The following is a 13,935-nucleotide window of genomic DNA, read 5'->3' on the forward strand; positions in this document are numbered from 1 at the left end:
GTGCGCCTTGGGGGGGGCAGCGCGGGAGTCGGCAGTTCTCAGGATCCAGTTAGAGGGTGTCAGTTCAGCAACCGAGATTGATTGTGCCCTACTGTGTGCGGAGAGGGTGGGCGGGGCTCCGAGAAGGGGTGGTCCCGGGGTGTGGGTACGAAGGGGGGAACCGTTAGGGGGGCGGGGCCCTCTGGTGTGGGGGGTCTGGGGGGCCAGCAGGGGTGGAGTCCGGGTCCGGGATCCGGTGGCGAAGAGGAATGGGGGGGGAGGGGGGAGGGGAGGGGGTTGGGGCGGAGCCGGCGTGGGGGGGGGGATGGGCGAGGTTTGGGGGCGCGGGGAGGGGCGATGTCTCCGCCACTGGTTCCCGGAGGGAGGGGAGAGGGCGGAGGGAGGGAAAGGGGGAGGGAGGCCGAGAGAGAGAGAGACCGGGTGAGGGAGAGACGGCGAGAGCGAGAGAGCGAGGAGCAGGGAGCCCGCGGAGGCAGGAGCGGGCGCGGCGGCCCGGAAGGAGGAGGAGGAGGAGGAGGAAGAGCCGGCGGAGCCGCGGCGCCCGGAGCGGCCGGGCCGGACCTGACCGAGCCGGGGCGGGCGAGCCGGGAGGGGCGCGGCGGCCGCGGCTGCGAGGGCTCGCCCTGCGGCTGGCCGCCGGGTCCCGGGCGGGGCTGAGGTCCGCGGCCCCCGCCCTCCCCCGGCCCCACCGCCCCCTTCCCGGCCCGCTCGCCCCGCGGGGCGGTGGGGCATGGCCTGAGGGTCCCCCGGCTCCGGGGGAGGGGGGTGGGGGGAGGGGGGAGGGGCTGCGGGCGCCGCCGACCGGGACTCAGCAGCCCCGCCAGGCAGGTAAGGGGGCCGGGGAGCCCGGGGTTCGGGGGGTTCGGGGCTGGGGAGGCGGGAGGGGGCGGGGGCGCCCGGACGTCCTTGGCCGCGCGCGGCGGGCTCCGGGCCCCGGCGAGCGGAGGGGGTGGGGGTTGGGGGTGCGGGGAGGGGAGGGGACCGTTGCCCCGGGAGACGCCAAATTGGGTGACGCCCGGGTGCCGGGTGCCCCGTCCCAGATGGCCGGCTGGATGGGAGGATGCGCCCCCATCCCCCGCCGGCAGGACCCCGGCCCCGAGCCCCCTCCCGCCCCCGGCCCGGCCCGGCCACTCCCCGCCCCCCGCGCCCCGGGCCCCTCCCCCGATCACCAGACGCCCACCCCCTCGGCGAGGGTCTGGCTTCGGCCTCCTCCGCCCCCTTCGACCCCCTTCTAGTTTCTGCTTCTCCTTCCGGCGCCTCCAAACCCCTCCCCACCCCCAGCGCCGGCTCCCCCTCCGCACCCACCGGCCCGCGCGCCCCCTCGGCCCCCGCCCCCGGGGCCCCGCTCCCCCGGGCTCTCTTCCCCGCGGGCTCCCTAGACCCGGCCCCGCACCCCGCCTGCCTCCCCCGCCTCCTCCCCGCCCCCCGAAAGCCCCGCCTGCTGCCCCGCCGCCCCCGGCCCGGCCCCGGCCCCCGGGCGCCCCCTCTCTCCATCCCCCCGCGCCTGCCGGCTCCCAGCCGTCCCGGTGCCAGCTGCGTGCCCGCTATTCTTAGCCGCCGCCGCGCGTTTGATTCATGCCGCCCCGGCGCGGGGTGCCCGCGGGGGAGGGGCCGGCTGGGCCGGGGTTCGGGGGGCGGCGCCCGCCCAGCTCTGCCTGCGGCCCAGGGGCACCCCCTCCCGCGCCGGGGGGGTTTGGGGGTGCGCTGGAGGTCAGCCAGGGGCAGCCGAGGGGGAGTGGCCGCGGGCCCCCCTGTTGGGAGGCGCAGGGGTGGGGCCGCGCGGTGAGAGGTGACGCGGGGGTTCCTCGGGGTTCCGCGGGGTTCCGCCAGGGCTAGGAGGGGCCGCGCCGCCCGGTACCTGGCGGGCTGGGGGGTGGGGCGGGGGGAAGGGGGGCCCACGGGCCGGAGCCCGCGTGGGGGTGCGGTTGGCCGGCGGTGCTGCCGGCTCGCCCACAGCTCTTGGAAGTCTCCCCGCGCACACAACATTTTGCCTTCCTCCCCCCCCCCCCCCGCCAGCCCATCCCCACTCCCCCAAAGTCAGCAGTCCCCTCCACTGCTTCCCATCTCCATGGCAACGGTGCGGAGCCGGGCCGGTGTGGGGGGGTGGGGGGAGGGACCAGGCCAGGCATTCTGGTTTCCGGCGGTGGTGGTGCCCGGGTATGAGTGGGGGCGACGGGGAGCCAAGCGGACCCTACTGGGGACCCGCTTCCCTGAGGCTGCCTCACTGGGGAAGAGGAGGGATGGGGAGGTGACCCCACCCCGGTCCCCGGACCCGCCTCACCCCCACTCATCCCTCCCCCCACTCATCCTCCCCTCAGAGTGGGGCCACCAGTGCCAGGTGGTGCTGGCCCACCCTCACCCTGCATCACCAGTTCTCAAACATGCCCACAGTCACCGCCAAACCCCCACCGACACAGGCCACCACGCCGCTGCCCCCTGGACAGCCCTCCCAGGGCCGCCTCCCCAGCCCCCCCCACACCCTCTCACATGCCCCCCACAACCTGCACAGGCCCCTCCTGCGGCTCCCTCAGGGACACCCCATGCATGGTGCTCTGCCCCATGGCACTCCATCCGGTGCCCCCCGGGACACTGGTTCCCCCGCACACGTTTCCAGCCACCCTTCAGCGGAGTCACCAGCTCCACCCACTCCAGGCCCACGTGGCTCGGCTCCCGCTGCCCGGGCTCAGGACACCTCCCTGCCTTCCTTACTACCTCTCAGCCCCATTCTCCCCCCCACACACACACACATGCCTATTCCCCCCCTCCCAGCCGGGGAGAGGGCGGGAGGCCGGGTGAGGGCCAGGCTGGGGCAGGAGGGCAGGGTGCCGGTGGGCCGGCCGTCCACCTGTCTGTCCCCGGCTAATTTTAGCCGCCCTCGCCGTGGCCCGGCAAAGTGGGCCAGCAGCTCCCGCGGTGATTCTGCGGTTTCTGGGACACCAGCACGCTGACCCAGCGGCAAAGTGGGGCGCAGGAGGGGCGGGGGCTGCGCGCAGGGCCAAGGGCAGGGAAGGAGACGCGTGCTGGCAGCGTGGCAGGCGTGGGGGGGTGTGCGCAGGCGGGGTGAGGGCGGGAGCGTCTGGGGGCGTGTCCGGCCTCGGGCCTGGGCCTCCGGCAGTGTGGGGCCACTGGCCTGGACTCCTGGGCCTCTGAAGGGTCGGGGCTCCGAGGCTGAACGCCACCCTTGCCTCCCCACCCCACCCCCGCCACCCCCACAGCGACCTGTGATGCTGCCGTCCCCCATCGCCCCGTGGCCCCACGATGACCCACAGCCCCGCCTCGAGCGAGGACGAGGAACGCCGCAGCGCCAGCGAGTGCCCCGAGGGCGGCTCGGAGTCCGACAGCTCCCCCGACGGGCCCGGGACAGGCCCCCAGGGGACCCGGGGCCGGGGCAGCGGCGGGGCGCCTGGCAGCCTGGCCTCGGCCGGAGGCCTCCAGGGCCGCTCCATGTCCTCCCTGGACGACGCCCACTTCAGCATGATGGTCTTCAGGATCGGCATCCCCGACCTGCACCAGACAGTGAGTGGCCGGTCCCCCCGAGGCCCCCCGCCTGGCCCAGCGTCCCCCGCACCCGCTCCCAGACCCGCTCAGGCCCTCCCCGCGGCCCGGCCGCCTCTTCCCGCCAGAAATGCCTGCGCTTCAACCCTGACGCCACCATCTGGACGGCCAAGCAGCAGGTGCTGTGCGCCCTGAGCGAGAGCCTGCAGGACGTGCTCAACTACGGCCTCTTCCAGCCTGCCGCCTCCGGCCGGGACGCCAACTTCCTGGAGGAGGAGCGGCTGCTGCGGGAGTACCCCCAGTCCTTCGAGAAGGGGGTGCCCTACCTGGAGGTGAGCCGGCCTGCCACACACACAGCGGCCCCTCCAGTCCCCCCCGCCCCCACGGGGGCCGAGCAGGAGCCCCGGAGAGCCGCCTGGGCGTCAGCAGGGCCCAGGCCCAGGGACGGCCCTGGGAACGCCCCGCCCGTCCCCGCTCCCGGCTTCCCCTCCCCGTCACGCTGGGGACGGAGTCCTAGTTTTGGCAGGCGTTTCAGGACGTTCCCTTATAGTCTGCACCCACTCAGCGGGCCTGTGCCCACACAGTGGGCCTGCACCCCCACACCAGGCCTGCACCCCCACAGCCTGTGCCCTCACAGTAGGCCTGCACCCACACTGTAGGCCTGCACCCCCACAGTAGACCTGTGCCCACACAGTAGGCCTGCACCCCCACATAGACCTGTGCCCACACAGTAGGCCTGCACCCCCACATAGACCTGTGCCCACATAGTAGGCCTGCACCCCCACAGTAGGCCTGTGCCCACACAGTGGGCCTGCACCCCCACAGCCTGTGCCCTCACAGTAGGCCTGCACCCACACTGTAGGCCTGCACCTCCACAGTAGGCCTGCACCCCCACATAGACCTGTGCCCACACAGTAGGCCTGCACCCCCACACCAGGCCTGCACCCCCACAGCCTGTGCCCTCACAGTAGGCCTGTGCCCACACAGTAGGCCTGTGCCACACAGTAGGCCTGCACCCCCACAGTAGACCTGTGCCCACACAGTGGGCCTGCACCCTCACAGCGAGCCTGCACTCCTCTGCCCCCCTAGCCCAGGCTGCAGCTGCTTGCACCCCAGCCCTGAGCTCAGGGGCAGTCCCGCCTCCTCCCCAGGCCCTGACTCTGGCCTTTGTCTCCCCCCCCCCCTTTCCCCACTTCCCCCTCCCCCCCGCAGTTCCGGTACAAGACCCGAGTGTACAAACAGACCAACCTGGACGAGAAGCAGCTGGCCAAGCTGCACACCAAGGTGAGAGGGCCCTGCCGGCACCTGTCTGCCCCTGCCCCTCCTCCCCCATCACCCTGTGCCCTGCCGAGCCCACGGCCCAGCCACTGCCTCCCCCACCTCCCCCTGACAGCCCCCCACAGGCCTCGACCCTTTTGTTCCTCTGCCAGGAGAGCCCCCCACGCCCCCCTCTCCGTATCGTCACTCCTTAACCTCCCCTTGGGCCCCTCACCCCACTGCCACCCGCTCCCACGGGCTTCATCCCTGGACTCTCCGGTCCTGTCTCCTGGGCCCCTCATATCCGTGCAGGGCCCCTCTCCCCCTGAGTCTGGACAGTGACGCCCAGTGTCCCTCTGCCTGGGACTGATTCATAGGTACCCCGAGTCCCCCCATCCCTCAGCCTGAATCTCTGCCAGACCCAGAGATGCCCCGGCCCCAGCCACATCCGTCCTCCAGGCGCCTGGCCTTCCTGGGCTCGGACTGTGTGTCTCTCCTGATCCCGGAAAAGCCGGGAGGCAGCCAAGGGGCTGCTTTGGTCACAGTGAAGTGAAGCCCAGCAGCGTGGCTCAGGGGTTGAGTACCCACCTATGAGCCAGGAGGTCATGGTTTGATTCCCGGTCAGGGCGCACGCCCGGGTTAACATGCTGGATCCCCAGTAGGGGGCGTGCAGGAGGCAGTCCATCAATGACTCTCTTTGTTGATGTTTTTCTCTCTCTCTCCCTCTCCCTTCTTCTCCGAAAACAGTAATTTTTTTTTTTTTAACAGTGAAGGGCCCTAACCAGTGTGGCTCAGTGGATAGAGCATCAGGCCTGCGGACTGAAGGGTCCCAGGTTCGATTCTGGTCAAGGGCATGTACCTTGGTTGCAGGCACATCCCCAGTGGGGGATGTGCAGGAGACAGCTGATGGATGTTTCTCTCTCATCGATGTTTCTAACTCTCTATCCCTCTCCCTTCCTTTTTGTAAAAAAATCAGTAAAATATATTTAAAAAAACAGTGAAGGATCCTTGTCATTTGGGGATTCCTCCTCATCTCCCCCCCCCCCACCCCCCACCATGCAGCCTAGTTCTTCCCCAAATGTCCCATCCCTCCACACCTGTGCTGCCCACAGTGGGAGCCACTGGCCATACTCAGCTCGTCAGCACCAGCACTTGTGGTGGGTCCCCAAGCTCGGCCAGGCTGTGTGTGTGAAATGCATGCCAGACTTCAAAGAAACATCAATGAGAAACATTGATCCGCTGCCTCCTGCACGCCCCCTGCTGGCGATCGAACCCTGACCTGAACCTGTGACCTCTTGGTGTAGGGATGGCCCTCAACCTGCTGAGACACACCAGCCAGCGCATTTTTTATAACTAAAAGTTTTATTTATTGGTTGGTTGATGAGAAAAAGAGAGAGAGGAGGGAGGGAGAGAAATATATCAATTTGTTGTTCCACTTATTGGCGCATCATTGGTTGATTCTTGTATGTGCCCTGACCGGGGATCAAACCCACAACCTTGGTGTTTTAGGACGATGTTCTAACCCGCTGAGCTATCCAGCCATGCTGTTCCCTGTCTTGGCTTTTATTATTTTTTTAAAATCCTCACCCAAGGATTATCCCTCCCCCCAATTGACTTCTAGAGAGAGTGGAAAGAAGGGAGGAGAGGGAGAGGGAGAGAGAAACATTGATGTGAGAGAGACACTTTGATTGGTTGCCTCCCACACATGCTCGCACCGGGGCTGGGAACCTGCAGCCGAAGCACGTGCCCTTTACTGGGAATCGAACCTGAGACCCTTCAGTCCAAGGGCCCATGCTCCAACCCCTGAGCCAAACCAGCTAGGGCCCCCTTTACTTTTTAAAATATATTTTTATTGACTTCAGAGAGGAAGGAAGAGAGGGGGAAAGAAGCATCAACGATGAGAGAGAATCACTGACTGGCTGCCTCTTGCACGCTCCCTACGGGGGATCGAGCCCACAGCCCGGGCGTGTGCCCTGACCGGGAATCGAACTGTGACCTCCTGGTTCGTAGGTCTGCGCTCGGTCACTGAGCTACGCCGGCAGGGGGCCCCGCTTCTTTCTTAAACAAGTGGCTATTAGGGACTCCCCGTGCCTGGTGTGGCCGCTGTGTATGTCACTGGGGACCCCGGCTTCCCCCCGACCCCCTCACAGGCCTGTCCTCTCCCCTGTCCACCCTCAGACCGGCCTGAAGAAGTTCCTGGAGTACGTGCAGCTCGGGACGTCGGACAAGGTGGCGCGGCTGCTGGACAAGGGGCTGGACCCCAACTACCATGACTCGGATTCGGGAGGTGGGCACGGGGCCAGGGGCCTGGGGGGAGAGGGAGGGGGCGCCCCCACCAGGCCCGGGGGCTGCCGCTGACTGTGGGTGTCTCACCCTCAGAGACCCCCCTGACGCTGGCTGCCCAGACGGAAGGCTCCGTAGACGTGATTCGAACCCTGTGCCTGGGCGGGGCCCACATCGACTTCCGGGCCCGCGACGGCATGACGGCTCTGCACAAGGCCGCGTGTGCCCGGCACTGCCTGGCGCTCACGGTGAGGCGCCAGCCCCCCGGGGCCCGCCCGCAGGCCCGAGGCACCCCCGCACACCGTGTCCCCCCCACAGACTGTCCCCGGCCAATGGCCCCACGCCCTCCCTCGTCCTCCCCCTCCCTCGTCCCTCCTCCTACTGGTCTGAGATCCCCCGCACCGGCCCCAGGTGCAGCTGCCACCCAGCTCAGGACCAGCGACAGCTGCTAGTCACACGGGGATCAAACCCACAACCTTGGTGTCTTAGGACGATGTTCTGAACTACTGAGCTGTCCTGCCCTTTCTTTTCTTTTAAAAACAAAACAAAACAATTTATTGATATATTTACAGAGAGGAAGAGAGAGGGATAGAGAGCTAGAAAATTCGATCAGCTGCCTCCTGCACACCCCCCACTGGGGATGTGCCCACAACCAAGGTACATGCCCTTGACCGGAATCGAACCCGGGACCCTTCAGTCCACAGGCCGATGCTCTATCCACTGAGCCAAACAGGTTTCGGCTTCTTTTCTTTTCTTTTCTTTTCTATCTTCACTCAAGGATATCCACCCCCCCATTGACTTCTAGAGAGATTGGAAAGGAGGGAGGGAGAGAGAGACAGGAGAGAGAGAGAGGGGGGGGGGAGAGAGAGAGACATCGATGGGTTGCCTCCCACACATGCTCCCATTACAGCTGGTAATGCCCTGTGCCCAGGTCGATGACATGACCCTCCCGACACCCGGATTCTTGGTGTCCCCCATTCCTTCTGACCCAGCAGCAAGCACCGTGCCATTGTCACCCTGAGGGGTCCCCCCCCCTCCTGCCCTTTGCAATGCAACGGGAGCTCCCTGTTTTGCCCCCAGATAGAGACCCTCCTCCACACACACACACACACACACACACACACACACATACACACACATACCTGCACACACAGCCCCCTCCACGCTTCACCCAGTGGTCCCTCCCCGAGCACACACACCTTCTCTCGCAAGCCGGCACGGCCCCTCCTCCCAAACAGAGGAGCCGCATCTACCCACAGAGTACATTCACGGAGTCAGCTTACACAGTCTTATTTTAAAATACTATTTCCTTAAAAAAATAAATAAATAAATATATATATATATATATATATATATAATTATATATATATAATATATATTATATATTATATATATATTATTGATTTTATACAGAGAGGAAGGAAGAGGGATAGAGAGTTAGAAACATCGATCAGCTGCCTCCTGCACACCCCCCACTGGGGATGTGCCCCCAACCAAGGTACATGCCCTTGAGCGGAATCGAACCCGGGACCCCTCAGTCTGCAGGCTGATACTCTATCCACTGAGCCAAACCGGTTTCGGCTTCTCTCTCATCATTGATGTTGCTATCTCTCTGTCCCTCTCCCTTCCTCTCTGAAATCAATAAAAGGAACCCCAAACGTAGTCAAACCCAGCCAACACACCTCTTACATACCCTGGAACCCTCAGACCCTCTTAACGTCCCCCAAAATGCACTGTCCCTCCGCCCCCAGATCCAGACCTCCCCGTCCGGTCCAGTAGCCACTAGCCACCTGGGCCGTTTAGATCTCAATTGACGGAAGTGAACGGAAATCAAAACGTAGGCTTCGGGTGCCCGGCTAGTGTGGCTCAGTGGTTCAGCATCGACCTCCGAACCGGGAGGTCAGGGTTCGATTCCCGGTCAGGGCACCTGCCCGGATTGTTTGCTGGATCCCCAGTGTGGGGCATGCAGGAGGCAGCTGATCAATGATTCTCTCTCATCATGGGTGTTTCTCTCTCTCTCCCCACCCCTCTCCCTTCCTCTCTGAAATATATATAATTATTATTTTCTTTTTTATTTTCTTTTTTATAAATTTATTGATTGTGGTATCACATAATCCCTGAAATATATTTAAAAACAAAAACCTTGGGCTTCCTGGGCTCACTAGCCTCTGGCTGCGGAGTTGGGGGGTGCAGCCGTGGCCGTGGCCGTGGCCACAGAGCCGGCCGTCCTCCCACAGGGCGCTGCCAAGCCGTCCTAATACCATTCGAACCCTCCCGGGCCGGGAGGGGTTCCTTGAGTGGGACCCTCCGTGGCCCCGAGCCCCTGGCCCCAGCGAGCCCCGCCCGCTCACCCCGCCCCTCACATGCTCCCTCCCCGGCTCCTCCTGGGCCCCATCCTTGGGATCTTGGTCCCAATAAGACCTCCCCCTGGCCCAGGGTCTCCTGCGGCCACACTCCGCTCGCCCTTTGTCCCCGCGTCCATCCCACCAAGTAGGCAGGCACGCGGCTCCGGGTCCCCTCAGTAGCTCATCCCGCGTCGGCCGAGGGGGCAGCTGGCCTGCAGGCCTCCTCCCGGGCCCCCCCGCCCCGTCCCCAGGGGGCGGGGCAGGCTCAGCGAGAGCAAGGGCCAGGCTCAAGGTCGCTCAAGGTCGCACCAGGGCATCGGACAGAACTGTGGCTTTTCAGAAGGAGCCAGTCCTCCCGCGACCGTTGTCTGTCTTGTCGCCCCGCGTCCCAGGCGCTCCTGGACCTCGGGGGCTCCCCCAACTACAAGGACCGCCGGGGGCTCACCCCGCTGTTCCACACGGCCATGGTGGGGGGCGACCCCCGCTGCTGCGAGCTGCTGCTGTACAACCGGGCGCAGCTGGGCGTGGCCGACGAGAACGGCTGGCAGGAGATCCACCAGGTGCTGGGCCTGGGGGGCGGGGCGGGGGCGGGGCGGGGGCGGAGCTGGGCACGGGGCGGGTCCCAGGGGCTGGGGATCCGGGCGCTGGGGGCCTCCCAGGGGGTGGAGGTGAGGGTGCATGGGGGTGTCCACACCGGAACCCGGAGGGAACATGGGCGGGGACGGCGTCTGCGGAGCAGGGCGCCCAGCCCAGCGGAGGCTCTGACCGGCCCCGGCCCCGGCCCGGCCCCAGGCCTGCCAGCGGGGCCACTCGCAGCACCTGGAGCACCTGCTCTTCTACGGGGCGGAGCCCGGAGCCCAGAACGCCTCAGGGAACACCGCCCTGCACATCTGCGCCCTCTACAACAAGGTCTGCCCCTTCTCCGTCCGTCCGTCCGCCCGTCCATCCTTCCTCTATCCATCCGTCCATCCATCCGTCCGTCTGTCCGTCCATCCATCCGTCCGTCCGCCCGTCCGTCCATCCATCCATCCATCCATCCTCCATCCATCCATTCATCCATTCGTCCATCCATCCATCCATTCATCCATCCATCTGTCCGTCCATCAATCCATCCCTCCGTCCGTCCGTCATCCATCCATCCATCCATCCATCCATCCATCCCTCCATCCATCCATTCGTCCATCCATCCATCCGTCCATCTGTCCGTCCATCCATCCATCCCTCCGTCTGTCCGTCGTCCATCCATCCATCCATCCGTCCATCCATCCATCCTTCCGTCCGTCCATCCATCCGTCCATCTGTCCGTCCATCCATCCATCCATCCCTCAGTCCATCTATTCGTCCATCCATCCATCCATTCATCCGTCCATCTGTCCGTCCATCCATCCATTCGTCCGTCTGTCCATCCATCCATCCGTCCATCCATCCTCCATCCATCCATTCATCCATCCGTCCATCCTCCATCCATCCGTCCATCCATCCATTCGTCCGTCCCTCCGTCCATGCGTCCGTCTGTCCGTCCCTCCGTCCATCCATCCACTCATCTGTCCGTCCAACAAGTACTCACTGAGCATCGTCCCTGTGTCCGGCCGGGAACTGGGTGCCGGGGGCCAGGGAGTGAGCGAGCGGGACAGCCCCAGGTCAGGGCCGAGCTCAGAGGGAGCTCCCGGGACCCGGGTCCCTGTGGGAGCCCCCGTGTGGGCCTGGCTCAGGGGGGCAGGTGTCAGCGGAGCAGAAAGGTGTGTGTGGGGGGGGGGGGAGACAGGGGAGGGCGCTCCGGGCCGGGCATGGCCAGGGCGGAGAGAGTCCAGGCCGTCACCGGACGGGTCAGTAGCCTGCGGTTCTGTCTCATGTGCGTCTCCGTTCAGCCGCCTGCTGAGCACCGGTGCATGGGGGGGAGGGGGCCTGCCCTGCAGGGGGCGGAGGAGAGGCCCAGCCCAGCCCCTGGCCGCCCTGCCCCCTCCCCCCGCGCCCAGGGACAGTGTGTTGTAAGTGGCAGCAATGCAGGACCAGCAGGTGGAGGCGGCCTGCAAGGAGCTGGCCGAGGGTCTCGGTTCCGGTTCTGGTTCCGGTCCCGGTTCCGCTGGGCCAGTGGGGTTGGCAGGAGCTGATGACCGGCCCCTTTGCGTCTTGTGTGGCAGGGTCGCTGGGCAGGAGCCCTCCGGAGCCTCAGTCTCCCCCTCACCTCCAAAGGCTCCCTGCCCCCCCCCAACCCCCAGGATGCTGACCATGGGGACCTGAGAGGACAGGGCCTGGTCACCACTGCCTGTTCACAGCCCCTTCCCCCCTCCCCCCTGCTCCGTCTCCAGAGCAGCCCGCCCCCTCCGCCTCACCAGCCCTCGCAGCGCTGGGATTGGCAGGTGGCCACCTGCCACCCGGGTGGCAGCACGCAGTCTGCTCGGCGCCTGCAGAGGGTGGACTGGGTGTTTGTCAAACCCGACCGCACGGTGCTTCTGTCTCTCCCGCTCCCTGACCCGGCCTCTGCCCCAGCCCCTGGCTTCCCCTGCCCGCCCCCCCCTCCCGCCCCCATGCATGGCCTGGGGCAGCCTGGGGCCCCCATACAAGCCCTGCCCCCGCGTCCCCTCTCAGAGGCTCCGCCCTCTCCCTGCAGTGGGAATGGCACCCGCTGATGGAAGGGGATGAGAGACCCTATATATTAAGTGCTCATCGCGGGAAGGCAGCTGCGATCATAATAATAATTATCGTCATTACCATAACCATTATCCGTCAGGGTCCCGTCAGGAGGTGGAAGCCACACCACTCATTTGAGCAGGGGAGACGTCATAACGGAGAATTAAAAGGGAGAACGGTTCCTCTCGGCACTGTCTGCGAAACGGGTCAGCCACAAAGGACCCAGGGGCTGAGTTTTTGTGTTAAATACATTTTATTGATTTTTTACAGAGAGGAAGAGAGAGGGATAGAGAGCTAGAAACATCGATGAGAGGGAAACATCGACCAGCTGCCTCTTGCACACCCCCCACTGGCGATGTGCCCGCAACCAAGGCACATGCCCTTGACCGGAATCGAACCTGGGACCTTCCAGTCTGGAGGCCGACGCTCTACCCACTGAGCCACACTGGTTCTGGCAAGGGGCTGTGTTTTTTTTGGGTTTTTTTTTTGTTTTTGCTTTGCTCTGGGCCAGGTGCTTTCACGTGTCTCTGCACATGTGAGGTCTTTTCCTGCTTCCCGCCCCTGGGTGCCCTCCCAGACCTTAAGGCCCAGCGCTGGGCGGGCATTCCTCACTCTCTGCTCCCCTGGCCCTCTGGCATGCCTGGCTAGGCTGGGGGGGCGGGGTGATGGTCAGGTCCATGTCGAGGCTGTGAGCTCAGTCTGACCCGTCCACTGCCCCAGAGCCCCAGCCCCGTGGTCGGCAAACTGCGGCTCGCGAGCCACATGCGGCTCTTTGGCCCCTCGAGTGTGGCCCTTCCACAAAATGCCACGGCCTGGGCGAGTCTAGGTTGAAGGAGTGGAGTTAGAAGGAGTTTAAGTTTAAAAAATGTGGCTCTCCGAAGAAATTTCCGTGGTGGTCCTGTCGGTATTTGGCTCCGTGGACGAATGAGTTTGCTGACCACGGATGCTAGATGCATCGTGGTTGAGTGAGTGAGTGAGTGAGTGAGTGAATGATGGATCAGCCACCTTCCATTTCCCCCAAGCCTGCAGCATCCAGCCCAGGTGCTCGCCTCGAGATGGATCGAATGACTCAAGGAATGAATGAATGACTCAGTGTCACACCCTCCAACCCCGTCCTTCCTCTGCCTGTTTCATATCCATATATGTTTTATTATTGATTTCAGAGAGAAAGCGAGAGAGAGAGAGAGAGAGAGAGAGAGAGCGAGCGAAACATCAATGATGAGAGAGAATCACGGATCGGCTGCCTCCTGCATGCCTCACACTGGGGATCGAGCCCTCCACCTGGGGGCATGCACCCTTGACTAGAATCGAACCCAGGACCCTTCGATGCACAGGCCGACGCTCTACCCACTGAGCCACACCGGCCGGCCAGGGCCACGCCTGTGTCTTGAGCATCGGCTGTGTGCGGGATGGGGAGATGAATCAGACCCAGCATGGCGCCCGCCCTGGGGAGGGGGAGGGGAGTCGCAGTCTGGCAGAGAGGCAGACGTGTAAACAAATAATTGCAGAGCTGAGAGCTACGTGCCAGGACACCAGTCCACACGGGGTTCTCGGGGAGGCGACGGCGGAGCTGGTGGAGCCGGTGCTGACACACTGGCCACGTGCTAGGCAGGCAGGGTGTCGGCTACAGGCGTGCAGACACGCAGAATCACCCCTGGCCGCGGCTGACACGCTGGCTGGGGGGACAGCTATGCACACACAGACACACACACACACACACACACACACACACACCTGTTGCTGTCCGGTGGCTGACCTGGGCCATCGGCGGTGTTGTGAGCACCCGGAGTGGAGGGTTAGAAGGCCGGGTCGGAGTCCTGGCTGCGCCACTCACAGGCGGTGTGACTTTGGCCACGGATCAGCCGTCTCTGAACTTGAACTTGTCCCGCGGGACGGGCTCCTAGGTCCGCCGTTGGCGGGTGTG

General features: G+C 64.8%; 1 protein-coding gene across 5 annotated transcripts in view; it reads left to right on the forward strand.

Moving 5' to 3' along the window:
- Positions 1–680: 680 nt before the first annotated feature.
- The window catches only part of SHANK1 (SH3 and multiple ankyrin repeat domains 1), a 54,340-nt gene continuing 41,085 nt past the window's right edge, over positions 681–13,935 (forward strand). For 4 of the 5 annotated variants that reach the window (XM_045581622.1, XM_036437620.2, XM_036437621.2 and 1 more), the window contains exons 1-8: positions 682–828; positions 3,216–3,516; positions 3,624–3,827; positions 4,708–4,779; positions 6,931–7,039; positions 7,132–7,283; positions 9,773–9,940; positions 10,173–10,289. In XM_045581622.1, the coding sequence (XP_045437578.1) occupies positions 3,259–3,516; positions 3,624–3,827; positions 4,708–4,779; positions 6,931–7,039; positions 7,132–7,283; positions 9,773–9,940; positions 10,173–10,289 (1,080 nt within the window). In that variant the 5' untranslated portion in view covers positions 682–828; positions 3,216–3,258. Of the gene's footprint in view, positions 829–3,215; positions 3,517–3,623; positions 3,828–4,707; positions 4,780–6,930; positions 7,040–7,131; positions 7,284–9,772; positions 9,941–10,172; positions 10,290–13,935 lie in introns of all 5 variants that reach the window. The other variant, XM_045581623.1, reaches the window with a different exon arrangement.

This window comes from Pipistrellus kuhlii, unplaced genomic scaffold (assembly GCF_014108245.1).
Source record: "Pipistrellus kuhlii isolate mPipKuh1 unplaced genomic scaffold, mPipKuh1.p scaffold_m20_p_145, whole genome shotgun sequence".
Lineage (NCBI taxonomy): Eukaryota > Metazoa > Chordata > Mammalia > Chiroptera > Vespertilionidae > Pipistrellus > Pipistrellus kuhlii.